Raw genomic sequence first — 27,497 nt, forward strand, 5'->3', positions numbered from 1 at the left:
CTCGATGAAATCGGACTTTCACCTCAAGGAGGTTTGTCGTTCCAAAGCGTGGTGGGATCACTGTTTTACATGTTCGATATAGTGCATCCACCGGGGTTATTAAATCCTCAGACGCTCCATATTTCTTCGTCACTGGGGTAAGCGTCCTTCTGTCCACTTGATCGGATGCCTTCCTAGCTCGAAGCTGTCCTGGTCGTGCTCCGGCCGTTTCTCTAACCCTCGTCAAATGATCAAATGTCTGTGGTTCCTTGTCCTTTCCTAAAGCCCAGCTGTTTTTGCTCAAGGAGGGGTTCCCCCATTCCCCTAATCCTAGCATCAAATATGGGCCCCAGTATCGTCATCCCATGCCCAACCGGGCATCCAATCCGGCTCCCGTTTCAGTCAATTGGGAACATGATCACTGTCTTCAGTGGGGGAAGATCAGCCGCTCAGGTGCCTGATGTTAGCCAAGCTCGTTGAAGCCTGGGTCTGTCTCGGCTCCGCCCCCTGTAGCTCCCCGTGCTTGCCCTGCATGGTGGGGAGAGGAGGTCGGGCCTGCTGGCTGTCTTTAGACAGAGCAGGGAGCACTCCCCAGCTCTGCCGGCCCCTCTGCAATGCTGGCGGAGTGCTGACGCCCACCAACGACTCCACCATTCAGCTCAGTTCCCAGCCCTGCCGTCTTGTCCGTCCAGCCACTTGCTGTTCCAGCAAACCTTTCTCCAGGAGCCTCGAGCCACCGGCTGGTGCCCTGGAGTTTTTGACATTGGAGTAGAAAATGCAACTTTACTTGTGACATTTGCTGGCCCAGCTCTCTCACCCTGGCTGGATCTGGGTCCAACTCATCCGTCCCATTGCGCTGCTCCATTGACTCATCTGAGCTGCCCCCACTTCCACCAGAGCTGAATGTTCACCCTGAGGTCCCCGCTCCCTCTCACCCACTCTCCTAGGTTCCTGCTGGGACGGTTGGAGTGGGAGCTGGTCCTGGTCTGGCGAGAGTTATGTCAATCTTTCAGCAAAGACGCTTCTGCTGAGTTATACCAGAGCCACGCCACTGACTTCACTGGACACTGGGGAGCATTTGGCTCTTTGAATCGTAAGAGCTTGGCGACATCGGTCAGGGCTATATGGAGAGGTATCCGGTGGCTCCTTTGGGTGTTACTCTTATTACGTCCAATTATTTTATTAACAGGGAGATCTACAGAAGAACGACCCAAATTCCCCCACCCACACTCCTCATCCCACCCCCAGCCAAGATGTGCAACTGGAAATTCACCCCTGTGTCTACGGAGGACCAAAGAGAAGTGGAAATGTCCGCCCAGAAAAGTGAGCGAATCAGCAGGTCCAGGGGAACATGTAACTTCAGTAGTGCTCAGCGAAATTTTTAATCCTGAAATGGACACAAAACATTTAGTTTGACTTAAAACTAATTTTTAAAAAACTTTTTGGTTGGCCAAAAAAAGTGGTAAAAAATCATTTTGTGTCAACCCGAACCATTTTTTAAAAAATTAAAAAATATATAAATATTTTAACAATTTTTAAAAAAAATTGTTGCTGCAAGTGAATCAAAAATGGGGTTATTTGCACAGCTCTGCCTTTCAGAAGCATCAGATCAGACAGGCTACAAAGTCACTCAGCTCTCACACCGGTTGGGTCTGGAGTACGGCTCAGACGCAGCCCGTCCGTGCCATAGGCTGTACCAGCACTGCTCTTTCAAGCTGCTGCTTGGTTTGCCAGCTTCCATTTAAAAACAAATTACGTCTCTAGCTGCTCTGGTTGTAATCAAAACCACGTAACAGATGCAGGACTGAGTCTGCAGGGAGCCTGGGACAGTCGCTCGAAGAGGTGTGAACTCTGTGTTCATCTCACGGAGGGGCTGGTTAGCTTCAGTGCCCAGCGATGATCATTCAAATGGTACCAGCGTTAACTATTTCATTCATCCTGTGAGAACGGAGAGCAAGCATCATGGATCTGCAGGTCTACTGTGAGCAATGTTTCCTTTTGGTGCCAGGAGTGAGTGGCACTTGGAAGTCCAGGAAGCAGCCAACAAAACCCATGGGCATAGCCAGACCCTGCCGAGGGACAGCCAAGCCCAGTGGAGCTCAGAGAAAATGCATGGTCCTGTTTGAAGCAGCTGCCCAATCTGTGAGTGGTGTCTCATTCCCATGACTCGCATGGGCGGAGCTTATCTTTTGGGTGGGGTTTAGGAGTGTATCGCTCCTCCCTCTTTGGACTGGAGTAAAAGCCAATCAAGAGCCTAGAGGCAGGTTGCAAAACTAACAAGCGAGGGTGAGAGATTTAACTCAGCTGAACTAAGCTGCAACTGCACAAGCTGGGAAAGGAAGAATGCTGGGTCTGGCTTCTTCCTCTTTATCTTCACCTGCCAGCGTTCACCAGCAGGGGATCGGGCTTTCACCAGGATCAGAGATGGGGCCAAGCTGAAAAATTCACATTCTGGACCAAACTGGCCCAGAGTCTGGGAGGAAGCTCAGGCTTTGCTTTGCACCCATCTCTAATTGGCATTTGCTGATCCTCCCCAGGGGACCAGACACGGTTGCTAGCTGCTCGTGGATGCAATAGCCTTCACAAATGATCCCTTTAGTGGGCGTAGCATATGCCACCTATATCTTTCTTTTCTGAGTCAGAAATTCCTCTATCAGAGACCTCTTCAACCCTCACTTTTCGTCGTCATCTTCTTTCTCCACTCAGAAGATTGGCTAGAAACTCACATCCAAACCCACCGATGGGTCTCCTAGATTGGCACCTCATAAAGGTGTCCCCTATTCTGCCAACCTTGCTCTTGGAATGATGCCAGGGCCTGGCATCCTGGGAGAAGACGAGAGCTGGTGAAGAGATCAAACCCAGGACACCCACGTGGCAGCAGTAACTATACAGGGTCAATGAACCAGCTCTTCTCTTCCCTCTTCCACCCAAACTTATGGTTGCGTCAACCGCGTTCATTGCTGTATCTATCAAGGATTAAAAAATCGAAAAGAAGTGACTTGCGCAATCAAGGCTATCAATCTTTTTTTTTTTCCGGGGAACTGATATGGGTGGATGATTTGATGCACTGGTAGCGGTTGTGAAAATTACACATCATTCTTCCAGCAAAACTCGCACCTTTGACTGCTGTAATATCTATTTGACCATGCAAGTAATTTTCAGGCGTCACTTAGCAGGCAAGCAAAGCATGAACGCCAGGAGAAGGACCCAATCTGTACGGCAGCCCAATGATGAGCTGGGATGATGGAGGAGAGACGGAGTCATCTGTTGTCGCTCACTTATATTTATTGATGTCTCCATTTAATTGAGAGTGGGGGAGGTGGGGAAGCAGGAAAGGAGGTGGGAGGGGCAAGAGCAGTGGTAATGATTTTAGCTGCAGGATCAAACAGTCTGGTCTTGGACAAACAAATCAAATGCTCCATTTCTTTGCAAGCCACGTCTGCTGCTGCCGGTGGGAGGTGAACGTGTTTTTTTTTTTTTTTTTTTTTTCCTGTAGCATCAGCTGTAGCAGGCGGCGAATGTGTTTCTGCTCACGGCCTCGTTATACCCAATCTGCTTTACTCAAGAGAGTCGCTGTCAAGGTAGTTAGGCCTCCGAATGCACCTACTTTGGCAGCTGGCCCACACCAGCGCAGATGTTACCTGAAGCAGCCCAGCCATGAGTCGTCGGGGGGGTTATTTCAAATCGGTCTTAGCGAGAGCAGCACGTTTAAAGGGGCGGAGCCTAAAGAGCAGGTTTCAGCTGAGCAAACCGGGCTGGAAGGGAGTTTAGATCAGGGGCCGGATTCTGCTCAGTGGCATGGTGTAACTGCAGAGCAGCTCCGCCGAAGCCAGTCGTCTTGCTCTGGATTTACGCCAGTGTCACTTAGCGGAAAATTTGGCCTCTGCGATGTTAGTTTAGGCCCTTCTCTATTGCCTAAGAGGATCAGAGGGTTCTCAGATACTATGGTGAGGAGAGCCGTATAAGGATGGGTGGATGGACAGACAGACAGACAGATCCTCTTCCATGGGAGGCGGGTATCATAGGCTGGGGGGAGGCTGGGGGGGGGACTCTGAGCTCTGGTGGGGGAGGGAGGGCACAGAAGGGGCGGGGCTTTGGGTGGAAGGGGCGGGACTGGGGGTGAGCCTCCCCCAGCCAGCAGTTCACACGCAACCCATAGCCTCTTCTCTAAGGAATCTTCCCTGAGGGCCTCCACAAAGCCCTGCTTTGTCATCTGCTCACATTCAGCTGGGGCATGTGTCTCCTGGGAGAGACAGCCGGGGTGCTGTTCCCACACAGGTGACTCACTTGTCCCTGACCGAGCTGGTGTGACTGGATGCGCTTTCCTGGTACCTGGCCCAGACTGGGGCTTGGCTGGGAGCGACCGTTTGAAGCTCAGTGCGGACGAGACTGGGGTAATACTAGTGGAAGGAATTTGATGGTAATGCTAGGGATGGGTCCAGAGCTTGGTACTGATGGGTTGTTCTCCCTTTGTCCAAGAGGTTTGCCATTCGGGGCTGTTCTTGGATACCCCATCTCTGGAGTCCCAGATGGAGGTGCATGGCCAGGGCCCCACTCTCTATATGGCTTTGCAGTCTGACCCCCCCCACACTAATCCTGCCTGAGTACAAGGTACTGTTGTCATTGGGCTAGATCCGCCACTGGAGTAAGTCAGCGTAGCTCCATTCAGCCACACTGATTTACGCCAGCTGAGGAATCCGGGCCACTCAAAGCAACCCACCTTTGCTGTTCGATCCAACCTCTGAGGCAGCCTGTCGGCCTTTGCGAGTGTTGCCGGACAGGTCAGCGTGTGTGCCGGATCTCCCAGCCTAATCCCCTGCAGCGGGATGCCTAGAGCGAAGGGGGGGGGCATCGCGGTGGATCTCGGGGATTGGGAGGCCGTGGCTCAGAGCGGAGAAGGAGGGTGCTGGGGGTGGCACGCAGCTCTCGGTGTCTCAGTAATCAGCGCTGATGGGAGAGGTAGGGGAGGCGGGGTAAAGCGTTTGACAGTTTAATGGAGGGTTGTAGGATGAGCTGTTCTTCAGAGTCCTGTGGATGTGCTCTTTAAGCCGAGGCTAGGAAGCAAGATGGGAAACTGATCTGATGTAGGTTTGTTCAGCGACAGCGCAGGCTGGCAGCGGATGGGCGGGCGCATGAGCACGGGTGTGTTCATTGGCAGGGCCCGCGGAGCCCGGCAGCTGGCACAGGTCAGATCCTGCTGATTGCAGTGGGCAGGCACGCAGGGCACAGGTCAGACCAGCGGGGCTGAACGGCCACAGCGAGCGCGGGCAGGGGTGCAGATCTGTCCCCAGCCGCTGGCGGGCACTGGCGGGTCGCATTGAGTGGGTGCAGTTCATTGACAATGCCTATTGATCCTCCAGGCAGCGTTCGTTGGCAGCCTCCTCTCATCGCAGCAGATGGAGACAGTGGCGAAGGACAGTTCAGCCACTGCAGGTACATCACTTCTGGCTGAGTTTCCTTGGCTGGCTGTTTCCTGGGACTTCTGGGCACAGGTGGGCTTGACTCCCCAGCTATCAGTGTCCAGGCATAGGGCCCTACTGTAGCAATGGACTAGATGACCTCCTGAGGTCCCTTCCAACCTTGGTATTCTATGAATGTCTCTGCCTATCCAGGCCTGTAGAACCGTAGCTGTCATCAAAGACGATTTCAGCCTGGCATGGTAGCAAGGAGCCCGACTATGCCGGAGACATGACAGCTGATCTCTGTTGCGACGCTTATCTTCACACAAGCGACGATGGGATAACTCAGCCGTGGCTACGTCACTCAAGAGCTCTCCGTGCTCATGGAGATAAATGTCACGGCAGAGAGATCAGCCTCCTCTTATCAAAGGCACTTCAGCACAGAATGCCGAGTGGGGTATTCAGAGTCAGGGTCGTGCTCGGGGTAACGTGACTGAGTTACACCTGAGACGGATTTGCTGCAGTGTGTCTGATCCTCCTCTGCTCCCCAACGTACCACTAGGAATATGGGGCCAGATCCTCAGCTGATGTAAATGGGCTCGTAGCTCTGTTCGCTTCAGTGGGGCATACACTGATTCATACCAGCTGGGATCTGGCCCAGGGAGTTTCTTCTAGCAGATCCATTGCAGTGGCTTTGGTCCAGCAGTGGCCAGTGCTTGGTGCTTTATAAGAAGACAACTGTCCCTCTGTGCGCCCCCCCCCCCAAATCAAGCCCCTGATCTTTAAGGGGGAGGTAGGAGGTGTGCTTAATTTCTGTAAAATCTCATTTTTTGGGTTTTGCATTTTGCAACACCACCACCCCCAAACCAGGGGTGGTTTGATCCAGTTTTCTCTGGACCCCTCCCCACCAAAATTCATGGGACTAGAGGAGGTCTAGATGGCTCCAATCTTCTCTCTCTAGCCGAGCCCTGCCGTGGAAGGTTCTGCACCCGGGCGCTCCGTGAGGCCTGGGGGAGGTCCCGTCGGGTGAGCTGGGGGGTTATTCACGTGCACTCCGGGAGGTACAGGCGAATGGGCGATGGAGCACAGAACGCTTTTCCCATTGCTCTTGCTGTGAAGCCGGAGCCGGCTAGGGATGCAGGCTCTGCATGGCTGTCTCAGACTGGCATCTGCCCTCATTTATGCCTGTGCATCGCCGCTGGCTTCAGCCAGGTGCTTCAGTGGCACGGCCCTGGGGTAAGCGCGGGCAGAGCGCTGACCAATAGACGGCTCTGCTCGGCTCAGGCTGGGTTGTTGCCATGGGAACCGTGACCGTGAGAGTTTGCTGCCAAGCCGTCAAACTTGCTGCGCTGGGGGTGAGAGCACAGGAGTCAGGTGGGCGCGGGGTCTCGGCTGAAGTGAGCTGGCCTGCCCTGGGGCTCATTCAGGCCTGCTACTGTCTTAGCTAACGGAGTGGCTTTTTTAGCTCCGGCAGTAACGGTTCATGCACTGAGATCTTTGGCTCCATCCTTGCTGCCAACAATCCACTCGGTGGAACTATGCACCCCCCGCAAACCTGACCACTCTAGGAAGCACGGGCATAAGGGAAAAGGCCGCACAGGACCTAGATGAAAAAGGCTGTGACTAGCCCAAAGGAAAACCGCCTGTACAAGGAGTCCTTGCCGCCACAAGACGGATCCTCAGCCCTGGCTCCGGGGGTGGACTATGTAGCATCTCTTTCTTTTTGGCCATGCAGAACCCTTGGGTGACTGCCTCTCCTTTTGCAACAAAGGAAAAGTTCACAATGCTGTAGCTGCATCCTCCGTGCTCACCCCAGCCCAGCAGGCAGCTGCATGGGTGCAAAGGCTGGAAAAGGGACCGGTCAGAGCCAACCACAGCTCATCTGGTGTGTGACAGGATGGTGGATTTCGCCACTTAAGCAGAAGTCCCGGGGGATGCGTCAAAGCGACAAGAAACGCCGCCATCAGGTTGGGCCCAGGAGCGGCAGAGCTCCGTGGAGCAGAACAGCCCATTGGATCAAAGTTCCTCAAAGCAGTGTGAGGTTTTAATCCTCCCCTGGTACTTGCTGCGGATCAGAGCCATTCCCAGCCTCCCAGGGAAAACACAGCTTAGTCCGGGTGTGCGAAAGCCAGGCAGCACGGGATGCTCCCCGGGTCTGAAAAATACCGCAGGGCTAGATTTTGGGCTTGGCTAAGTAAGCCCCACCACCCCCCAAACACACGTCCCTGATGAGCTGAGTACGAGCTACGCTGGCCTGGTGGCATGGAATGCAGCAGATGCTCACGGCTGCAGGCAAGTGGGCAGGGATGGAGCAGACGGGGCAGAGAGTGGGGGGAATCTCTGCTCCCCTCTACACACAGGTGCACAGAGGGGTATAAGCTGTATCCTTTCCGAAAAGCCTCCTGGAGTTACTCCCTGGATAGAGCAGTATATGCACTGGTCCCTGCTCAAGGTTTTGCATTAAAGGCACCATATCACAGAATCATAGAATATCAGGGTTGGAAGGGACCTCAGGAGGTCATCTAGTCCAACCCCCTGCTCAAAGCAGGACCAATCCCCAGACAGATTTTTACCCCAGTTCCCTAAATGGCCCCCTCAAGGATTGAACTCACAACCCAGTGCTCAAACCACTGAGCTATCCCTCCCCCACCAGCCTGCAGTGACTAGTCTTAGTGTGTCAGCTCAGAGCGCACGTGTTGGGTGATCGTCCCGTCACCCTGCTGCGCCCCTAAGAAACCCAGACGCGGCGACTCCAAAATGTCCCCCCATGCCTGTGAAATGTAACGTGTCTCCCCCTCACCCCCCACCCCCCCCGGTGCAATTTGCCATTTTGCTCTTTGGCAACTGTCACTTTTCCAGAAAAGAAATAAATAAATAAGACAACCGTACAAATGACTCCTGAGTGCGACTGCGTATTCTGTATGGCTACTGCTTGCCATTCGCACCCGTCACTGGGCACGCTGACCATGTAGCCTGCACAGCTACTGTGTGATGTGTATATAACACTCTAAGTAAGTGTCCTCCTCTAGTGACTGGTCAAGGGCAAGAGCCTACTACTGCTACCAGCGAGTGGAGTTACTCCTATAGCACAAATGATAGAGGTCCATACTTTTAGTGCTGAAAGTGATGAACCCTTGAGGGGTCTGTTATTTGTATACTGCTCTTTGCTCTGTCCGGCCACCTCATGCTTTGTCCAGGTATTCCGTGTAACCATGGGATGCTCCCTACTTCTACCATGTGCACGGTGATCACTATACATCACATGCTTCATACACGAGTGCACACTACTACGCTGCTTGGTGCTCCGGACAGTCACTGCATGCTCTGTAATGCACCACATGCTCCCTGCAGCTGAGAATTCAGCGGCTCGTTGGTGTCTCTCCCTGTTTGTCTCCCACCAGCCAATGCTACGCTGAGCAGAGGATTCAAAGCCGCAAGCCAGAGTGGCTTTGGACTAGTTGGGTCCTTCAGCCAAGCCCCCGACAGAATGAGCTGTCGGGAGAGCTGCACACTATGGGGATCTCATCACTGCGTGGTTTGCTAGCCTGTTGGCATCCTGCTTTCCTGCACCCTCTCCGCTGGGATCCCGGAGATCCCGATCCAGCCCTCGCAGGGGGCCCAGAGGAGACACGGCACCAGCTGTCTCTGCCAAGAGCTGATCTCCCCGATTGGCTCCCAGCATTGGTGGGGCGAGTCGGGCAGAGTGAAAGCAAAATGCCAGGTCAATGGAGAAGCAAGAGTAACCGGAGGGGAGTCAGGAGGGGATCCTGCCTCTGGCAACGCGAAGGGGCGGGAGGTTAACGGCTTCTCGGCACAATGGAAATAATTGTTTTTTGGTCAGAAATACAATTCTCACTCTGGTTTATAAATAATGCATGGTGCAGGCTCCAGCCCCGGGCAGTCCTTAGCTCAGTTCTGATTCCTTAAATGCTTCTTTCTCTTTCTCTCTCTTTTTTTTTATTGGTATTATTTCAGTTGTGTGTCAACTCCGTGTGTGTGTTTTGCTCGGCTGAGGGTGTACATTAAGGAGGGCCGGAGGAGTGTCTTTTGGGTTGTTGAGGGATATTGTGGGATTGTGGGAGGGATAATGGTGTGTGTGTGTGTGTGTGTGTGTGTGTGTGTGTGTGTGTGTGTGTGTGTGTGTGTTCGGTTTGTGAATGTGATGGTGCTATGAGGGGCATGTGTATGTATACCTTGGCGGAGGTGTATATTGTTGAGGCATGTCTCGTGGTTGTTAAGGCAGGAGGTTGTGGGTTGGGCATGTGCATTGTGGTGTGTGCTGGGGTTATTTAGGGATGTTTGTGGAGGCTGCGTGTGTCTTTTTTGGGTTGGAGAATGTCCTGCGGGAGGCGCTTGTGCGATTTGGAATTGCTGAGGCCTGTGATGGGGTGAGTTGTGGCTTTTTGTGTGTGTGAGCTTGGGATGTGTGTGTCGAGGTGTGTGCTGGTGTTTAGAAGTGTGTGTGTGTTGGGATTGTTGGGGATGAGTGTGCAGGGGATCATTTGTGTGTGGCCATGTTTGGGAGATGGGGTTGTTTAGTGATGTAGGGGGCTGTCGTGTGGTGGGGAACATGTGCGCGGTGGAGAATACATGGTGTTGTGGAATTACTGAGAGATGTGCGTGGGTCTTTGTGCATGCAGATTGCGACTGTGTTGGGGGGACGCGTGTGTGTGTCGGGGTTGTGGAGGGTTCGGTGTGTGTTGGCAGATGTGTACGCTGGGGGAGATGAGTCTGTGATTTGGTCCCAGGCTAACCAGTTTCCCGCCGTATTGAAACAGCCCCGTCCCAGCCTCCAGTGCTCAGCCCCACAGGAAACGTTGAAGTCCCCGAATTATCTCCTCTCCCAAAGCAAGCGAGAGGCGCCTGGGCTGGCATTGCAGGAAGCAGGCTGAGCCCGAGACATTAAATATATGTCGCTTCGCTCAGAAGCCGACCCCAGGGCTCGGATAAAGGTGTACAAATCGGGCTAATCCCTGGAGATAGACTGGTTTGTATGCCCCTTTTCATAGGAACTTCTTAGCTGGCTGTAATCCCCCGAGGAACAGGCCATTCCGAGGGGGGGTTCATCCCACTTTTCTTTCTTCTTCTTTTTTTTTTTTTTTAAGCTCCTTGTTCTCGGTGATTTTGGGGAGTTGCGCTGGGGCGTGAAGTGTTGTTAATTGATGTTGGCCATGGGGGGCCAGAGTACAGCAGTGCATATCCACCTCCATCCAAAACTCCAGCCGCCCCACATGCACCCCTCCTCTGCTCTGCCGGTGCAGCACCCCCAGCTCTGCCAGTCCTACCCCCTGGCAGTACTGTTGTGCCTTGATCTAGACCGGCAACATCCCTTGCCATTCCAGTCCCATGCATCTGCCAAATGCCCCCCAGTGCAGACTGGCAGCACCCTCTGTTATCCCACACCTCCCCCCTACCAGCTCTGCCCCTTTCTAATCAACATCCTCGCGCCTTGTTGGAATCTAAGCCCAAGGGTGGAGGATTAACTAGGAAGCTGGACTCCCCACCTGGCCATGAGAGGGGCCTGCTCCCGCTCAGGATCGAGGCACGTTGGCTGGGCGGTTTGGAGTAATTTGCACGGCCCCGCCGTGGCCGTTTCTACTCTGTGGATAAGTAGGATTGGCGGAGCCCAGGGAACGTGCAGGCAAACAGCAGGTGTAAGTCTGTCAGTGGATGTTTGTCGTCCTGGTCTGCAGCTCCTCCCTGCCTGCAGTCTCCCGGGCTGTCCGGCTGTGCTCTTTCACAACTGAGCTCTCCAGACTCATACCCCTCGGGACCTGCGACCTAGCATGGCTTAGAGAACAGGCACTCAGGAGACTCAGCCCTATTCTGCGATTGGCCTGCTGAGTGCCACTGGGCAAGTCCCTTCATCGCTCTGCCTCAGTTTCCCCATGTGTATAATAGGAACAGATTGTAAGCGCTTCCAGGCAGGGACCATTTTGCACGTGCGGGGCCTAGCATAATGGGGGCACAGCCCGAGGTTCTACCACAGTACAACTGCCTATTCACACGACAAGCAGGCCTTTCGCTGAGATCTGGGACGGCAAAGGTCACTGTTTGAGCCTGTCTTTGAGGAAAGCATTTGCAAAGTCCTTTATTAGTGTGAGCGAGGAGGTGCAACCCCCTGCCCCAAACCTGTTACCCCTAGATCTAATGGCAGTGCCACTCTGTTTTAATGTGCAATTCAGAAGAGATTCTGATCAGCTCAGTGAAATCCTCCCTGAAACAGAAATCCTCCAGCACGAGCTCTGGAGTGCACGCCTGGCCTCGGTTAGTGGGATAGCGAGTGCGCTCCGAGATGGAATGGAATTTAAACAGCTTGAGCAAAACACGCAAGCTGTTTTCGCTCCCTGCCACTATTCCGCTTTGTAGCAGCCGCGGGATTGGGCCGTATGTGGGATATCAAGTTTATTGCAGCTATTTCCAACCTGTAATTGGTTTTGTGGAACACAAAGAGGAAGAGAGGTGAGTGGCTTTGGAAGGCAGCTGCTGGGAGAACGCGAGGCTAGTGGTGTTTTGTTCTATTTGTTTGCACAGGCCAAGCGAAAATCACCGTCCCGTTTGCTTGTTGCACTGACAGACCTAAGTACATTCACCGCGCTTCAGTTCTCCAACTTCAAACGCGGCGTCGGGAGGGAGCCTGGAAAGAATCAATAAGACAACTTGGGCAAAACCCAGCCTGCATGGAAACGAGCAACAGAGGCACAATATATGGATGCCACAAAAAAAGAGACGCTTAAGTAGAGTCCTGCTGGGATTGTAGGTGTGGTACAGTGGCGGTGGGTCGCGAGGATGTGGGTTTGACTGGTTTGCTACAGCACAGTGTGTGTGTGGCAATATACTGCAGGGAGGCAGTGCAGTTGGAGGATGCAAATTACATTCAGCAGCAGCAGCGCAGTGGTGCAATATACTACAGTGCAGTTGGAGGATGCAAGTCGCACTGATCAGCACTTTACTGTAGGCAGATGGTGGATTAGGAGTATATAGATCATATTGACTTGTTGCAGCACATCTGTAGCTGCTGCCCCCTGCATCGGGGGGGAAGATCGTGTGTTGAGCATCCCGATGCATTTGCTGCAGGCTACCGCCATATACTGTGGAGCTCCTGTGTTGGGGTTCAGACGCTGGGGACTCGCCACGGCACGATGCCTCCTGCTGCAGCATTGCAGCCTGGAACTGGTGGCCAGACGATGCAGCATATACTGCTTGGCCTGTCGTGCGAAACAGACAGGAGGTCAAGGGCCAGCTCCGGCTCATAGGCCGGGGTTTGCTTTCATTGTCACATCCTGCACGAAACCGTTCTACTTGCGGAGTTCTCCAAAGGGAGCTGAGCTGCAGAATCAGATTTAGCTCTGCAGGCAGAGCTACGGAGCCAGGCGAATGGGAGATGCTGCAAGCGGCGTTCTTCCCAGCGGCCAGCAGTGCCTCAAAACACCTCTGCCCTGGATCTCATTCCGTATGGGCACCACGGGACCACGGCTCCACTGCTGTTTCGGCAACTGGCATTTCCTCCTCCTCTTTCCAGCGTAACCAGGGGAGACGGCAACTGGAGACTTAGCTCCCCTACCACATCCCTCTGTCCTCACTCACGTATCCAATACCGCTGGGGGGGGGAGGAGGAAAACCCTTGTGCTGCTCCCGCACCACATGGCCTAGGGCTAGGAGAGAAGACAGAACCACCTGTGGATGATACCAACTGGGATCACGATCGGTGCTGCAGAGTCCTGCGGTTTGGGAAGCCGGGGTTCCGGCAGGGCTCATTGGGGGGTGCAGGGCCCCCCTCCTGCCCTCTGTGAGTTTTGCTGAATTCGGCATTCACCGGAGCCCCAAGAGGACGAAGCAGCCCGGCCTAGTGAGTGGGACACTGACAGAGGGAGTCGAAAGACCAGGCTTCTGTTACTGGCTGCGGGTGACGTTTCATAGACTCTAGGACTGGAAGGGACCTCGAGAGGTCATCGAGTCCAGTCCCCTGCCCTCATGGCAGGACCAAATACTGTCTAGACCGTCCCTGATAGACATTTATCTAAACTACTCTTAAATATCTCCAGAGATGGAGATTCCACAACCTCCCTAGGTAATTTATTCCAGTGTTTAACCACCCTGACAGTTAGGAACTTTTTCCTAATGTCCAACCTAGACCTCCCTTGCTGCAGTTTAAGCCCATTGCTTCTTGTTCTATCCTTAGAGGCTAAGATGAACAAGTTTTCTCCCTCCGCCTTATGACACCCTTTTAGATACCTGAAAACTGCTATCATGTCCCCTCTCAGTCTTCTCTTTTCCAAACTAAACAAACCCAATTCTTTCAGCCTTCCTTCATAGGTCATGTTCTCAAGACCTTTAATCATTCTTGTTGCTCTTCTCTGGACCCTTTCCAATTTCTCCACATCTTTCTTGAAATGCGGTGCCCAGAACTGGACACAATACTCCAGTTGAGGCCAAACCAGTGCAGAGTAGAGTGGAAGAATGACTTCTCGTGTCTTGCTCACAACACACCTATTGATGCATCCGAGAATCATGTTTGCTTTTTTTGCAACAGCATCACAGTGTTGATTCATATTTAGCTTGTGGTCCACTATAACCCCTAGATCCCTTTCTGCCGTACTCCTTCCTAGACCGTCTCTTCCCATTCTGAATGCGTGAAACTGATTGTTCCTTCCTGAGTGGCGCACTTTGCATTTGTCTTTATTAAACTTCATCCTGTTTAACTCAGACCATTTCTCCAATCGTTGGTGAGTTATTTCCCGTCCCGCCCTTCATCTGTCGTATCTGTTTAGATTGTCAGCACCCAGTGGGACTTGCAGCGGCCCTGGGGCCATCGATAGCACACACGTGGCCAAAGTATGCCTGCCCGAAGGGGCAAGCGAGTGTATTAACTGCAAAGGATACTACGGCCTCATTCGGCAAGCCGGATTCACGTCTACTACAACCAGGCCTCTCCAAGCTGTGAGCGTGCTCAGGGAGGTGGCGTTTGGCAGGGCGAGGCTACCAGACTGAACACTGAACCAACAGCTGCTCTGACGTCTAAAGAGGGAAACCAAGCGTCAAGGCGCGAGGGAGGGTGCCCAGGAATCGGCGCTGGCCTCCTGATCCTCCCCGCCCCTTCGTCCCCCCCGGCGCGTAGTGTGACATGCTGGAAAATCCAATGTTCCACCCGCTGATTGCACAACAATGGGCAGCTAACGCTATTATAGGAACACTGCCAGCTCCCTTCTTGGCAAATATCACTTTATTAGGGGAGAATAAACAAGAGGAGAGTTCGTTGCTGGCTGGGGGAGAGGTACTCGGTGCTTGGGCTCTACCTTCACAGGGGCTGGCCGGAGAGGGCTCCGGTTGTTGTCAGGGAGTCTCGCGCTTCATTCGGACTCTTTATTGCTCAGTAGCAGCTAGAGGCTTTAGCTGGCGTTAGGCACCAAGCGCTGTGCTAGGTGCTGTACAAACCCAGGGTAAGACAGCCACTGCCCCAAAGAGCTTCCCAAGGAGACAAGAGGTGGGAGAAGGGAGGATAATTATCCCCATTGTACAGATGGGGGGACTGAGAGACTCAGGCCCAGATCCGCAAAAGCTATTTAGGCTCCTACGTTCCAGTGAGATCAATAGAAGTTCGCTGCGTCAGTAGCGTTGCGGATCTGGAGCGAAGTGACTAGCCCAGGGTCACCCAGGGAGTCGGTGGCAGAGCTGGGAATCGTATCGGGATCTGATTTAACCGAGTGCATTAACCACAGGCTCAGCGTGGTGACTGCAGGCTGAGTGGCGGGAGGCTCCCATGGGTGCTTGGGCACCTAGGCTGTGAGACCTGGATTCACCTCTGAAGTCCTGCACTGTGCGCTGGCTGTACCTGGCGTGGCCAGCAGGGATGGTTTTGCAGCGTTGCACGTGCTGTCTCCCCGCCCGCCTAGGGCGCTTCTGCTCAGGTCAGTGCTCTGGGCACGTGCTAGAGCTCCAAGCCCACCTGCAAGAAATCCTGCCCGAAGCTGACCCCTGAGGCAGCGAGCCCGCGCCTGGGTCGGCTGCCTCGGGCTCGTGGCACTGGCGCCAGCAGGCTGAATGTAGCTGTGTGGACGTTCCCAATTGCCGTGTCTCAGAGCCTGCTCCAGCCCGAACAGGAACATCTACCCTGCTCTTTCTAGCCCCGCTGCCTGGGCCCAAGTTGGTTGCCCTGGGCTCTGAGACTCACTGCGTGGGTTTGATTGCCCTGTGTCCCCTCCTCTCGGCTTACCCAAGGAGAAAAGCCGATGGTCCCCCCAGGGAGTCTGTAGCAGAGGCAGGAATTGAACCCGTGTCACCTGAGTCCCAGCCCACCTAACAGTGTCTAGGTGTCAATCGACCCATCCCCACCCTTGGGTGTTTACTTGCAGCCCTTCTCGTGACCGGCATTGCGTATGTTGTAACTTGGAGCCAGAGCTGGGCCGGAACCTGCCCGTGCTCCTCCCATCTGAGCTGCCCCACACTTCGGGGAAAGTCCAGAGCTGGAGCTGCACTTCTGGGGCTACAGGGAGTTATGGGGAGCCTAGTTCTCCCCCACACCACACCCTGGCTTGGGCCCTGATTCAACATGGCTCTGTAACTGACCCCCAGGCATGGCCGGGCACTGCTGTGAGTGTTGGGTGACACCCCTGTCCTCGAGATGTCTGGGAGGGCGCTCTGGGTAGCGCAGGGGCAAACGCTGTTGGGATCCCCAGCATTGGGCTCGACAGAAATAACGGGGGTGAATACCCAGACACAAGGGTTTCAACTGTTACAATACAGAGCCTGCCGGCTACCCACCCTCCCCTCGCCTCTCCTCTCCTCTCCTCCCACCCCCAGCCTGCCGGCTACCCACCCGCGAGCTCCCAGCCAGCCTGCCTGCTATCCACCCTCCCCTCCCCTCCCACCCCAGCTTGCCGGCTATCCACCCTCCACTCCCCTTCTATCCACCCTTCCCCTGCCAGCCCCCTGCCCACCTGTTATCTCCCCTGCCATCCCCTCCCCTGCCATCCCCAGCCCGCCCGCCCGCTATCCACCCTCCTGTGCCTAGCTTTGCCAACGTGCAAGTCCCGAATTCTCTTGGGGTCCCATGAAGCGTGCGTAGAGGAGCTGTACGTCAGTAACCGCCCTGCACTCTGCATTGTCTGTTCCTTTAGGAATATCAACACAAAATTAATTCCAGCCTCCGTTGCCTTGGCATGATGGAGCCCTCTACTGGCGGCTGGACGGGTTGGGTAACCCTGTGCCCTCCACTGCCAGCCTAGATCGGTTGCCCCCAGCTGAACCTGGGTGGAGGGACGGTCTCCAGCAATGGCGCCGGTTGGTTTGTTACAGTGCGTAAACACATGGTTAATTCCAAGCACATGGGTAGTTCCACTGAAGTCCGTGCCGCATTCTCCTGGGACTCACCTGTGGAAATCAATGGGACTATCTGTGTGCTGGTGCTTAAGTCGCTTGCTGAATCGGCGCGTGGAAGCCCTGATCCAGAGCTCACGGAAATCAAGGGGAAAGTTTCCCTTTAATTTTAACAGGCCTCCATGATGCCTCTAGAGGACTCTGAGACATGCACGTCCCTACAGGGGAAGGGTAAAAGAGGCGGGCTGGGGGTGGATTTATGCCTGAAATAAGGCCTGCAGATACAGACCCTGGTTTATCTCTGAAATAATCCCAATGACTTGAAAACCCACGGTGATATTCAACAAAAGAGCTGCTACTAGGTTCCTGGCTCTGTTAGCGACTGTAAAACTTTCTCTTTATCGCTGGTCCAGAGCAGGTTCATTGGCTTGGTCCAGAAAAAAATGTAAATAAAGGTGAGGGTAAATGACACACATCCTTGAAAACTTCCCCTCCTGCCCCAAAGAGCCGGAGATTTATGGCTTGGATAATTCTTTTTGCAGTTCTTTATCTTGTGTATGTGTGAGTATGTATTTTCTTTGTAATAAAAGCCACAGCCTAGGCAAATAAATTTGAAGAGACAGTTTTACTGACAGCTTTTTTCCTCCTCTGTGTAATAAAAAAAAATAGAGTGAAATTTGAGGTAGGAATGGTAGCGCAGGCTGCATTTTAAGAGCAAGATAAAGGAACCATACCTGGCAGGAGGAGAAAGGCAGATGCAAGCGGAAAGGCCAACGTGCAAGTGCCTTCCTGCTTGGCTTTCTCCTCTTCTAAGCCTCTTCCCTGCCCCGAGCCCAAACACGGTGCAGACTGTAAAACGAAGAGGGGTTGTGTCACGGAGGAATGGAATTCACAGTCGCAGGATGTTGACTCCGCAAGCTGGAGTTAAAACCAAAAAGCAGGGTATGGATCATTTTTAGGATGAACTTGAAATGTTTTACAAGCATTTAGTACCCAACCCTACAAGATAAGGATAATCAAATCTCAGGCTTCAGGGCACAGTCGATTGCCTGTAGGGGTCAGGAAGGAAGTTTCCCCCCCCCTCTATAGCAATTGGGGTTGCTAGCTGCATTATGGGAGATAGATGGGGCTGCCTTCTTCTGAAGCACCCAGCATGTGCTTGGGCTGATTCTAAAATGGAATATTACTGATGCTTTTCATCTGTGCATTGATCATAAGCATTATCGGTGCATTTATTGACCATCCAGAGCATCTGGATGACCTCCTAGCCCCTTCCTCAAATTCCCAACAAGCTTCTCCCTGTGGTTTTATTCTGTTGCTGCCTTGGTGTAGCCATCCCTTTACTCATGTCTGTAAACGCCTTGTCTGGCGTCATTGCTCCAGCCATTATGGGCACTGTCACTTTTGACCCGGATCATTTTTATTCTCCCATATGAGCTGCGGGCTAGGAGAACAGTCAGAGAAAAGGTCTGGGAGCCTGGGTGGTGGTGGGCAGAGCTGTGTGAATAACTGATTGCTTTATTCTGAAAAATCAAAAACAGAGATTAGTTTTGGGTTGACCCCACACAAAATTTCTTTGGAATCTTCAGTGAACCAAAAAGTTGGGGGGTGGGGCGGCGGGAGATTTCATGTCAAAAGAAATGTTTCATTTCATTTTTGAGCTTTTTTTCTCTCTCTCTTTTTTCCAATGGAATTGAAGTAAATACTGAAAAGAAATGTTCTGAATTGAATTTTTTTCAGGGGGGTTTTCTGACAAACAATTTGACGCAAATCTGCAAAATGTGTTGGTTGAACTAAATCTGCATTTGGGGTGGGGTGGGGTGGGAGGGGGGAAGTTCCAGCCAGAATAGCTGCCCCGCTCCAGCATTGGATTCTAAATCAACCTGAGCCACTGTCAATCAACTCCAGGAAGTCATAAACTGCAAATGCTGCCCACCATCGGAGCTGAATTACAGACCGCAGACCTGCCACTGTTTGCTATGCAGCCTTTGCACAATTAAGAGCGAAACGTATTTGCCACGCAGGCAAAGCCCTTGCTGCAAAATGCCTTGAGGCAGCATAGCCGGACTCCCAACACCGCTCAGTGGCAGTAGCTTTTGTATGTACAATGTCGTTCTCTGTGATGTACATGGCTGACTCCTTCTCCCGTGTATTTGCAAAGTGCTGCTCCTGGATTTTATTGGCTCCATTTGTGCAAGCAGTTCCCATATAAGCCGCTGAATGACTCTGAAATTGCGTCGAGGTGCCAGGAGCGCTTTATTCCCTTAGCACGTTTACTCCTTTGTTTTAAATAGATATGAGCCCGACATGCACAATTTGGATCCAGATCTAGGCCTTGAACAGCGCAGCATCCAGGAGCTGCAGGTTGATTTGGCCCGTTTTAGAGATGAACACCTGTGGCGAAATTCATATCGGGGATGTGGATTCCAAATGGATCGGACCCGAATCTGGATTCCTGATATTCACACAGTGTTTGGCTCTCAGGTCCTAATTTTCAGATGGGCTAAGTGAGAAATACAAGCTCTAAGGGGAAATGGAAGAGCTAGTTAAAGCTTTAGTGGAATTTTAAAGTCCTGCAGTGGACGTTTCACTGGTAGGCCCGTTAGTGCATCTTGCTGACTCGCTGAGACGCATGGAAAGGAGTCACATACGCAACAGACCCCCTTTGTGTTTAAAGGACATAGATCCACCTTTTATTCGCAGCAGCATTGGGTTCATGCACCACAAATCTCTCCTAGGGTCCCCATTGCTTGCTGAGCCACAGGACACATGGACTTTCTCTCCCCTCTGTTTCATCCTTGCCCTTCCCTCTCCTAACACAAGAACTAGGGGTCATCATATGAAATGAATAGGCAGCAGGCTTAAGACAAACAGAAGGAGGTATTTCTTCACGCAACGCACCGTCAACCTGTGAAACTCCTTGCTAGAGGATGTTGTGAAGACCAAGACTATAACAGGGTTAAAAAAGGGCTAGATAAATTCATGCTATTAGCTAGGATGGACAGGAATGGTGTCCCTAGCCTCTGTTTGCCAGAAGCTAGGAATGGGCGACAGGGGATGGATCACTTGATGATTCCCTGTTCTATTCGTTCCCTCTGGGGCACCTGGCCTTGGCCACTGTCGGAAGACAGGATACTGGGCTAGATGGACCATTGGTGTGACCCAGTTTGGCTGCTCTTATGTTCTCGTCGTAGCCGGTGATCTAGGTGGGGTGACAGCCAGTGGGGACAGTGGCTACAAGGGGAGGGAAAATCAGGGAGCTCCTTTGTTGTGCCCCCCACTCAGGGTAACATTTTGACCCAGAGCTGCTACTCAAAAGGCACCATCCCCATCCACATGCAGCCAGGTCCCTTGCAGAGCGTTCAGGGTTCGATTTTTATCAGGAAGCTGCTGAGACAAGCGGTAAAATGCAGCCACACGGCGGGCTAAGTCACACAGCCCTGCTGCTCGGGAAGGCTTTGAAAGCCCTGGCCTGTTTCTTACGGCACTCGCACGGCGCAGGCGAGCTCCTGGACCCTCCAGCAGTCTGCGGAAATTGTGGCCCCACTGCCAGACTTTTGAACAGCCTTACTTTGACTTTTTGTGATTATGTGTGTTGGGGGAGGCACGTTATAAATCTCAAAACTTTACAGAGAATGGAGTCGGGGGTGGGGGGGGGAGACGGACGGAGACGACAGGGCAACTTAATCCCCACCCGCCTTTACAATAAGATTCCTTTAACGAGAAAATCAGACCAGCCGGCTGGAGATAGGAGTCCGAGAAAATGAAGCAGAGAAAAGGCCCCTGCTCTTGTGATGGGATAGCAGGGAGCTTTGCAGAGATAACAGCCTAGCAGATGAGAGTGGGGTGGGTTTGTTGTTTTTAATCGTTTGTGGGAAAAGGAAATAAAAATTTAAAGGCGGACAGAAAAGATGAAGGGGGGGAGGGAGACACCTTCAAGGTTTTCACCTTTTCGGTCTTCTAGCTAAGGTCCTTATCTAGCCCGCATGACAAGAGCATCTGAGTCCCTCACAATCTCTAACAGAGTCAGTGTACCAACACCCCTGGGTGGCAGAGAAGTGCAGCTATCCCCATACTATGGTGGGGCACTGAGGCCCAGAGAGACTTACCCACAGTCACCCAGGGAGTCTGTGGTTGTGCTGGCAATTGGACTCAGGTGTCCTAAAAGTGAGGCTACTTCGCTAACCATTGGACCGTCCGTCCTTCTCTGGGAGGAGCTGGGCGTTCGGTAGGGCTCAGCAATGGTGGTCTACGGTTTGGGGGATTGTGTGAGGAGGTAGATTAGTTTGTGTTCCGTTTCTGTTCCAGCTAGGTGATTCCATTGGATCTTGGGGTAACTGACATGTCTGTCTGTCTGAGGGCACCTGGAGCATTGGATGGGTGCTCTTCTCTTGTGATTTATAAAACATGTGATAGACAATTACTGGAGACGGGTCCAGTACCAAACTCCTGGATCTAAACCCCCTCAAACTCTGGTCTCTATCACTGTAACAGGTTGGCCAACAACTCTGGATTGGAACCCCTCTAAACTTGGTAGTTTGGGCCAGTGTCTGATCATAAGAGGAAGAAGCTCTGCCCTCCCCCACGCAGTCAGAGATTTTGGAAGGAGATCTGGGTTGGCAGGAGATTGTGGGTTTGCTGGCTTCTGTGTTTTACTATCAGCGAGCACTGCCAGGGACACAGAGGCAGCATGGGGCGGATGGCGTGGGACTCGCGAGCTATGGGAACTAGCCCAATGAACCGCATGGTTGTCTATCTTCTGTGTAACTTTCACTGACCAACAGAGGTGACTTCCATTTATTGTGAAGGAGGAGGCTCCAGGTCTTTCTTCTCCACCTGGGAAAAGCCCATGGCCCCATGCAGAGCTGTGTGCTGGGGAAAAATACGTTTTTGTTATACAGGGATTTGAGCTAGACTGGTCTCTTTGTCCCTGTAGGGATCATGGTTGACAAATAACAAAGCCACCCCTACTTTAGCCTGAGAGCTTGTGCATCAAATGTAGAGATGGAGCCAAATGGAGACTCCAGATCTGAACACCTCATAAACTCTGAGGGAGTTTGGCTCTGAACTTGGTAGCTTGGACCCATCTCTGAATCAAATGCTGGTCCAGTAAGATGAACAATGCTGTGATCTGTCTGCCCATTTAGGACAAGCCCAGCTATCAAATTCATATACATGTGTGTGTCCTTGGCAGGTAACAGATGGTGGTACCATCAAACAGAAGATCTTCACCTTTGATGCCATGTTCTCCACCAACTACTCGCACATGGAGAATTATCGCAAGAGAGAGGACTTGGTGTACCAGTCAACAGTGCGGTAAGCAATTGCACCTCCATTGAAGAGGGTGCTCAGAACTTTCCTAAGTTATATGAGATAGCAATTTCAGAGGAATCTATTGGGTTAAAACATTGTGTGTGGGGGTGAGGAGAGGGGGAGATTGTGTGTCTTCATCCTGGTGTGAACTGTGCAAACCTACCATGAGGCAAAGCATGCACAGACCATTCATTTTTAGGACAATTGGGACTGATGTATTTACTCTCTTTGCCCTGTGCTGATGCTGATACAGACAGCTAACATCCAGCGAGTGTAGGCTATAATCCAGAGGTGTGGAACAGGAAACACCTGAATCATTTCCAGAGATGGGTCCAAGCTGCTGTCGTTGGACTGAGATCTGGATAGAAATGCCTCCAAAGTCTAGGGGGGTTCAGAACCCTAATTCCAACCCAGACAACCTAACAGAGACCCAGCACCCCCAAATATTGATGCAATACCTGACACACATTCAATAGAAGTAGCAGAAGTGGGCATTGTCCCAGATACTCAATACTTGGGTCTAACTGATTGTCAGACGTGGGGGCAAGAAGGAATTTTCCCCTAGGTCAGATTGGCAAGAACCATGGGGTTTTCTTGCCTTCCTCTGCAGTGTGGGGTGCAGGTCACTTGCTCAGATCATCTCTCACTTTATCAATGCTCCGTCATTGCAGGGACCTCAGGCACTGGTGTACCTCAGTCCCTCCTGTTCTCTGCCTGTGGCACACAACTGTTGAATCTCCTGAGGGCTGCAATACTTTGGTCTCATTCTGGTTGTGGGGCATGAGGTGAGGGTGGCTGGGTGGTGATGGCCTGTGATATGTAGGAGGTCAGACTAGAGGGTCTCGTGTGGTCCCTTCTGGCCTTCAACTCTATGTCTCTGGCCTAGATTCACAAAAGTATTTACATATCTAAACCCCAGACTTACGCACCTATGTCTGGATTTAAGCACCTACGTCCCAGGTTTAGGCTCCCACTGCGATTCACAAAACTACCGCCAAACCCTGTAAGCTCCTAAATTCACTCAACACCTATGTTCTCGCAGTAAAAGTTCCCTCGGTGCCACTGTTTCTGCCTCTGACCGCGTGCACCGCTGCCGCCTTCTAGGCGCCTGTCTCCTGCCTTAGCCCCAGAGCAATTTGCGAGCCAGGGAAGATAGGCCTAACTCACATGCGAGGTATTGGCGCCCGATCGGGTCGGTGCCCTCTGAGCACGCCGACCAGCTCGGGCCCCTCAGGACTTCACACAGAACCGCCGGGGTAGAGGGGACAGGAGGAGCTCCCTCATAGCCTTTAGCCCAGTGGTCAGGACACTCTCCTGGGACGTGAGAGGCCTGGTTCAAGTCCCCTCCACCGAGAGGGATCAGCTACCTCTCAGGTGAGTGCTCTTATGACCGGGCTATGGGATATCCCAGTGCAGGGCTCCCTCTGTCTCTCCTACTGCGGTTGTCCCACTGTCAATAAATCATTATAGAATCGTTTGTGCCAGAGAGATAACGAGTGAGAGAGCACAGGCCTGGCAGTGACTGAAGCCTAGGGGCCGAATGCCAGAGAGGGTTCGCAGCCGAGAATCGCTAGCAGAGCTAGGCGCCTATCTCCGTGACAGGACTTAACATACACCTCTCTGGTCAGCCTCTCCCGTTGGCTAGCCCAGGCATGCTGGCGTTTGTGAACCACCGTCGAAGGCGTCATCTCTCCCCATTTGGCGTCTCCCTCAGGCTTTGTGAATTCCGGTGTGTGCCTGTGATTTTCTAGGTGCCTATAAGTTAGTTGTGAGGCTCAGCATCACAACACCTAACTTCTGTTGTGCATCCAGGCCCCTCTAACGGGTCGAGACCTGCTTGAAAGGAGTGCGGGTGACTGGAAGCTTTAGCCAGGACTCAATGGCTCCACCGAGCGAGAGGTGCTGGCGTCAGACACAAACGCTATTGTCTGTCCATCCCCTTTACTAAGCCCGTGAGCTGAACAGCGAGGCTTTCGTACCCTGAGTTGCTGAAACAATTTGCTGGTCAATAGTTGAATGGCTAGACACTGCCTGCTCTGTCCGGTAACAGGGCCACAGCATTTGGGGTCCTTACCACAAAGATATAGAACAGAGCCCAGGTGAGAGGATTTGGCAGCTGGGCAGAGGAGACAGGCAAAATCCCGACGGGCAGCAACCTCATCCACGTTGATGCAACCTCCCTGATCGCCCATGGGCCTCGCCTCTTCCTCACTGGGACCCTATCCTGGAATCTAGCCCCCCTCCCCCTCCCCCCCGATGAAGTTTGAGCCCCCAGTGAATTTTCACTCCCAGTGAAATTCTGCCTGCTGCAGAAAGCGGTGGGCTCTGGAGTGTTTCAGGTACCATTTCAGAGCCCTAAGGAAGGCACCTGAGCCTGGTTTGGATGCACCTAGGCCTCAACTCCATATTTTGAGGTTTGCAGGGCCATAGACCAACACTTAGACAGTTTAATGGGTGGGTCCCCCATATCCAGTTGTGGGCTTCCCATACGTCTAGAGTCAGCCATGGCCTGGGTCACCCTGAGGCAGCAGAGGGCCCTCCAGTACCTAAGAGGCCTCAGAGACTGGGATTAAGGTTACGAAAAACATGACTGTGTCTGTATGAAGTCTGAGATGGGCCGTTCCATTCTCCAGCAAAGTTCCATTCTGTTTGTTGCTCGTCCCCAGGGCCATGATCACAGTGTGAACTCCACCCTCTGAGGCCCGGGATGGAATCTCATGAGTTTGTGTTGGCCTCCTGGGGCCCGATTCTTCACTGCCCAGCCCCTTGCGCGGTCACTTACAGCGGTGCCGTGGGGCTGGAATGTTACTGGGTCTGAACGGTAGCATTGTGCACTCAGGTGGCTGGGAATTTGAGGCTCCTATCCAGGGCATCTCCTCTCTGGAGCCCAGGTCGAGCATGTCCTCTCCAAGGACTGCAACTGAAATCAGGACGCTCAGTCACTCTGACCTTTTCTGTGCCCGTTCCACTGTCATCACCTGGAGAACCACTAAGGAAGAGGCATATTGGAAGCCAATCAAAGCGCAAAGCATGGCCAACGAGCCAACCATGTGTTGTAAATCATGACGTTCATCCTTGTGACAAAGACCGTGATGAGCGGGAGCGAGAATGTCGCCTGTTCTCTACTGCCTTGCCAGTTCCATTGTGGCACCTCCTATCTTCCTCTTTTTCTCTGCATTGTCTCTCCTGACCCAGTTCTGAATATCGGCCGATTTTTGCAAAGGCTGATTGGAAACTTAGATGCTAGTACTTTGTCTCATGACAGCTGAAAGTCTGCGAGGCTGCTTTTTAGTGAAACGAGAGCAGCTGCTTTTGATGGACATGTCAAGACGTGAACTGTTGGTACAATGGTTCTTTCCTACCTGCGCTCATCCAAAGAGCAGGGGGGAGGGAGGCGTTGCAGAGGAAGAAAGCTTTTAAACTAAAATTAAGGGAAGGGAGAGGGGGGAGGAAGCCAACAACCCAACCATTATACGAAGAGGAATCAAGTTGGAGGCAAGGGCTGCTGGTGCTTTTGCTAGATTGGCGACAGGACTTCAGGGATAAGAACGCCACATTTACATATAAATGAAGATATTTACAAATTAATGCATTTCAAGCAAGAGAAAAATCCCGGCATCACAGCTGTCAACGCTTCATCCCCTCTTGCAGTGGGAGAGGGAGAGACCGAGGCGAGGAAGATTACCAAAACGCATGACAGCAGGAACGGTGCAATTTTCAGAGGCAAGACGGGGGAGAACTGTGTTTACTTTGCTAGCTTCTCCCTGCCCTTAGCCCTTTGGGGCAGGAAAGACAGGGCCATTTAAAGGCAGAAAGAGCATCCAGTATAGCCTGAGCGTCTCCCTGGAAATTAGAGATGGCTTGAGGAGCTTGGTACTCAAACCACATGTGATTGGACAACAAAATGGCAAATGAAATTTAATGTGGATAAATGTAAAGTAATGCACATTGGAAAAAATAACCCCAACTATACATACAATATGATGGGGGCTAATTTAGCTACAACAAATCAGGAAAGAGATCTTGGAGTCATCGTGGATAGTTCTCTGAAGACGTCCACGCAGTGTGCAGAGGCGGTCAAAAAAGCAAACAGGATGTTAGGAATCATTAAAAAGGGGATAGAGAATAAGAAGGAGAATATATTATTGCCCTTATATAAATCGATGGTACGCCCTCATCTTGAATACTCCATACAGATGGGGTCTCCTCATCTCAAAAAAGATATACTGGCACTAGAAAAGGTTCAGAAAAGGGCAACTAAAATGATTAGGGGTTTGGAACGGGTCCCATATGAGGACAGATTAAAGAGGCTAGGACTTTTCAGCTTGAAAAAGAGGAGACTAAGGGGGGATATGATAGAGGTCTATAAAATCATGAGTGGTGTGGAGAAAGTAGATAAGCAAAAGTTATTTACTTATTCCCATAATACAAGAACTAGGGATCACCAAATGAAATTAATAGGCAGCAGGTTTAAAACAAATAAAAGGAAGTTCTTCATACAGTGCACAGTCAACTCATGGAACTCCTTGCCTGAGGAGGTTGTGAAGGCTAGGACTAAAACAGGGTTTAAAAGAGAACTGGATAAATTCATGGAGGTTAAGTCCATTAATGGCTATTAGCCAGGATGGGTAAGGAATGGTGTCCCTAGCCTCTGTTTGTCAGAGGGTGGAGATGGACCGCAGGAGAGAGATCACTTGATCATTACCTGTTAGGTTCACTCCCTCTGGGGCACCTGGCATTGGCCACTGTCGGTAGACAGGATACTGGGCTAGATGGACCTTTGGTCTGACCCAGTACGGCTGTTCTTATGTTCTTATGTAATGTAGACAGAATCCCCATCCTTCCTGCATAAAATTGTCCAATGAGCTCCGCCTGTTTGTTTCTCCTTTGCCTGTTTGTCCTGTATTTTCAGGTAGCCTTTTGGGTCCAGAGCTGCTTCTTCACTTAGCTATGATGATCTAGGCTAGATCCTCAGGGGCTGTCAATTGGCATAGCTCCATGGGCTTCCAGGGACAGCTGGTTGAACATTCTCAGAAGCACTGAAGTGATTTAAGAGTCATGCCAGGTTTTCACGACAACATTTGTGTTGGTCAGGGGTGTAAAAAACTCACACACACCCCCAGCTGACAAGCTATACTGGCAAAAAAACAACCCAGTGTATCTGCAGCTATGCCAGCAGAAGAGGGCTTCTGTTGGCATAGCTAATATCATTTGCGGGGGGGTGTTCCTGGGCCAGCAGAAAAGCTCCTGTTGGCATCAGCTGCGTCTACACGAGGGGCCTCTACCAGAACAGCTATACCAGGCAAGGCGTTTGTACTGTAGATAAGGCCTACGTCCCACAGGCACTTAGGAGCCTAAAAGACTCATTAAAAGTCAATGGGTCTTAGTGCTCCTAAGGCACTTATGTGCTTTTGGAAATTTTGCCCAGAATCTGTGTTAAGGCCCAGAGAGCTGTAACTGTGATCAGGGCTACGTGCCGTCTGTACAGTC

The 27,497-nt window shown here is 52.1% G+C and overlaps 1 protein-coding gene across 2 annotated transcripts in view; it reads left to right on the top strand.

Moving 5' to 3' along the window:
• The window catches only part of IGSF21 (immunoglobin superfamily member 21), a 272,639-nt gene that overhangs the window by 136,459 nt on the left and 108,683 nt on the right, over nt 1-27,497 (top strand). Inside the window, exons 1-2 of one of the 2 annotated variants that reach the window (XM_054009266.1) lie at nt 5,352-5,412; nt 21,889-22,010. In XM_054009266.1, coding sequence (XP_053865241.1) covers nt 21,937-22,010 — 74 coding nt within the window. In that variant the 5' untranslated portion in view covers nt 5,352-5,412; nt 21,889-21,936. Of the gene's footprint in view, nt 1-5,351; nt 5,413-21,888; nt 22,011-27,497 lie in introns of those variants that run through there. The other variant, XM_054009265.1, reaches the window with a different exon arrangement.

The sequence above is a fragment of the Malaclemys terrapin genome, chromosome 19 (genome assembly GCF_027887155.1).
Source record: "Malaclemys terrapin pileata isolate rMalTer1 chromosome 19, rMalTer1.hap1, whole genome shotgun sequence".
In the NCBI taxonomy this organism is placed as follows: domain Eukaryota; kingdom Metazoa; phylum Chordata; order Testudines; family Emydidae; genus Malaclemys; species Malaclemys terrapin.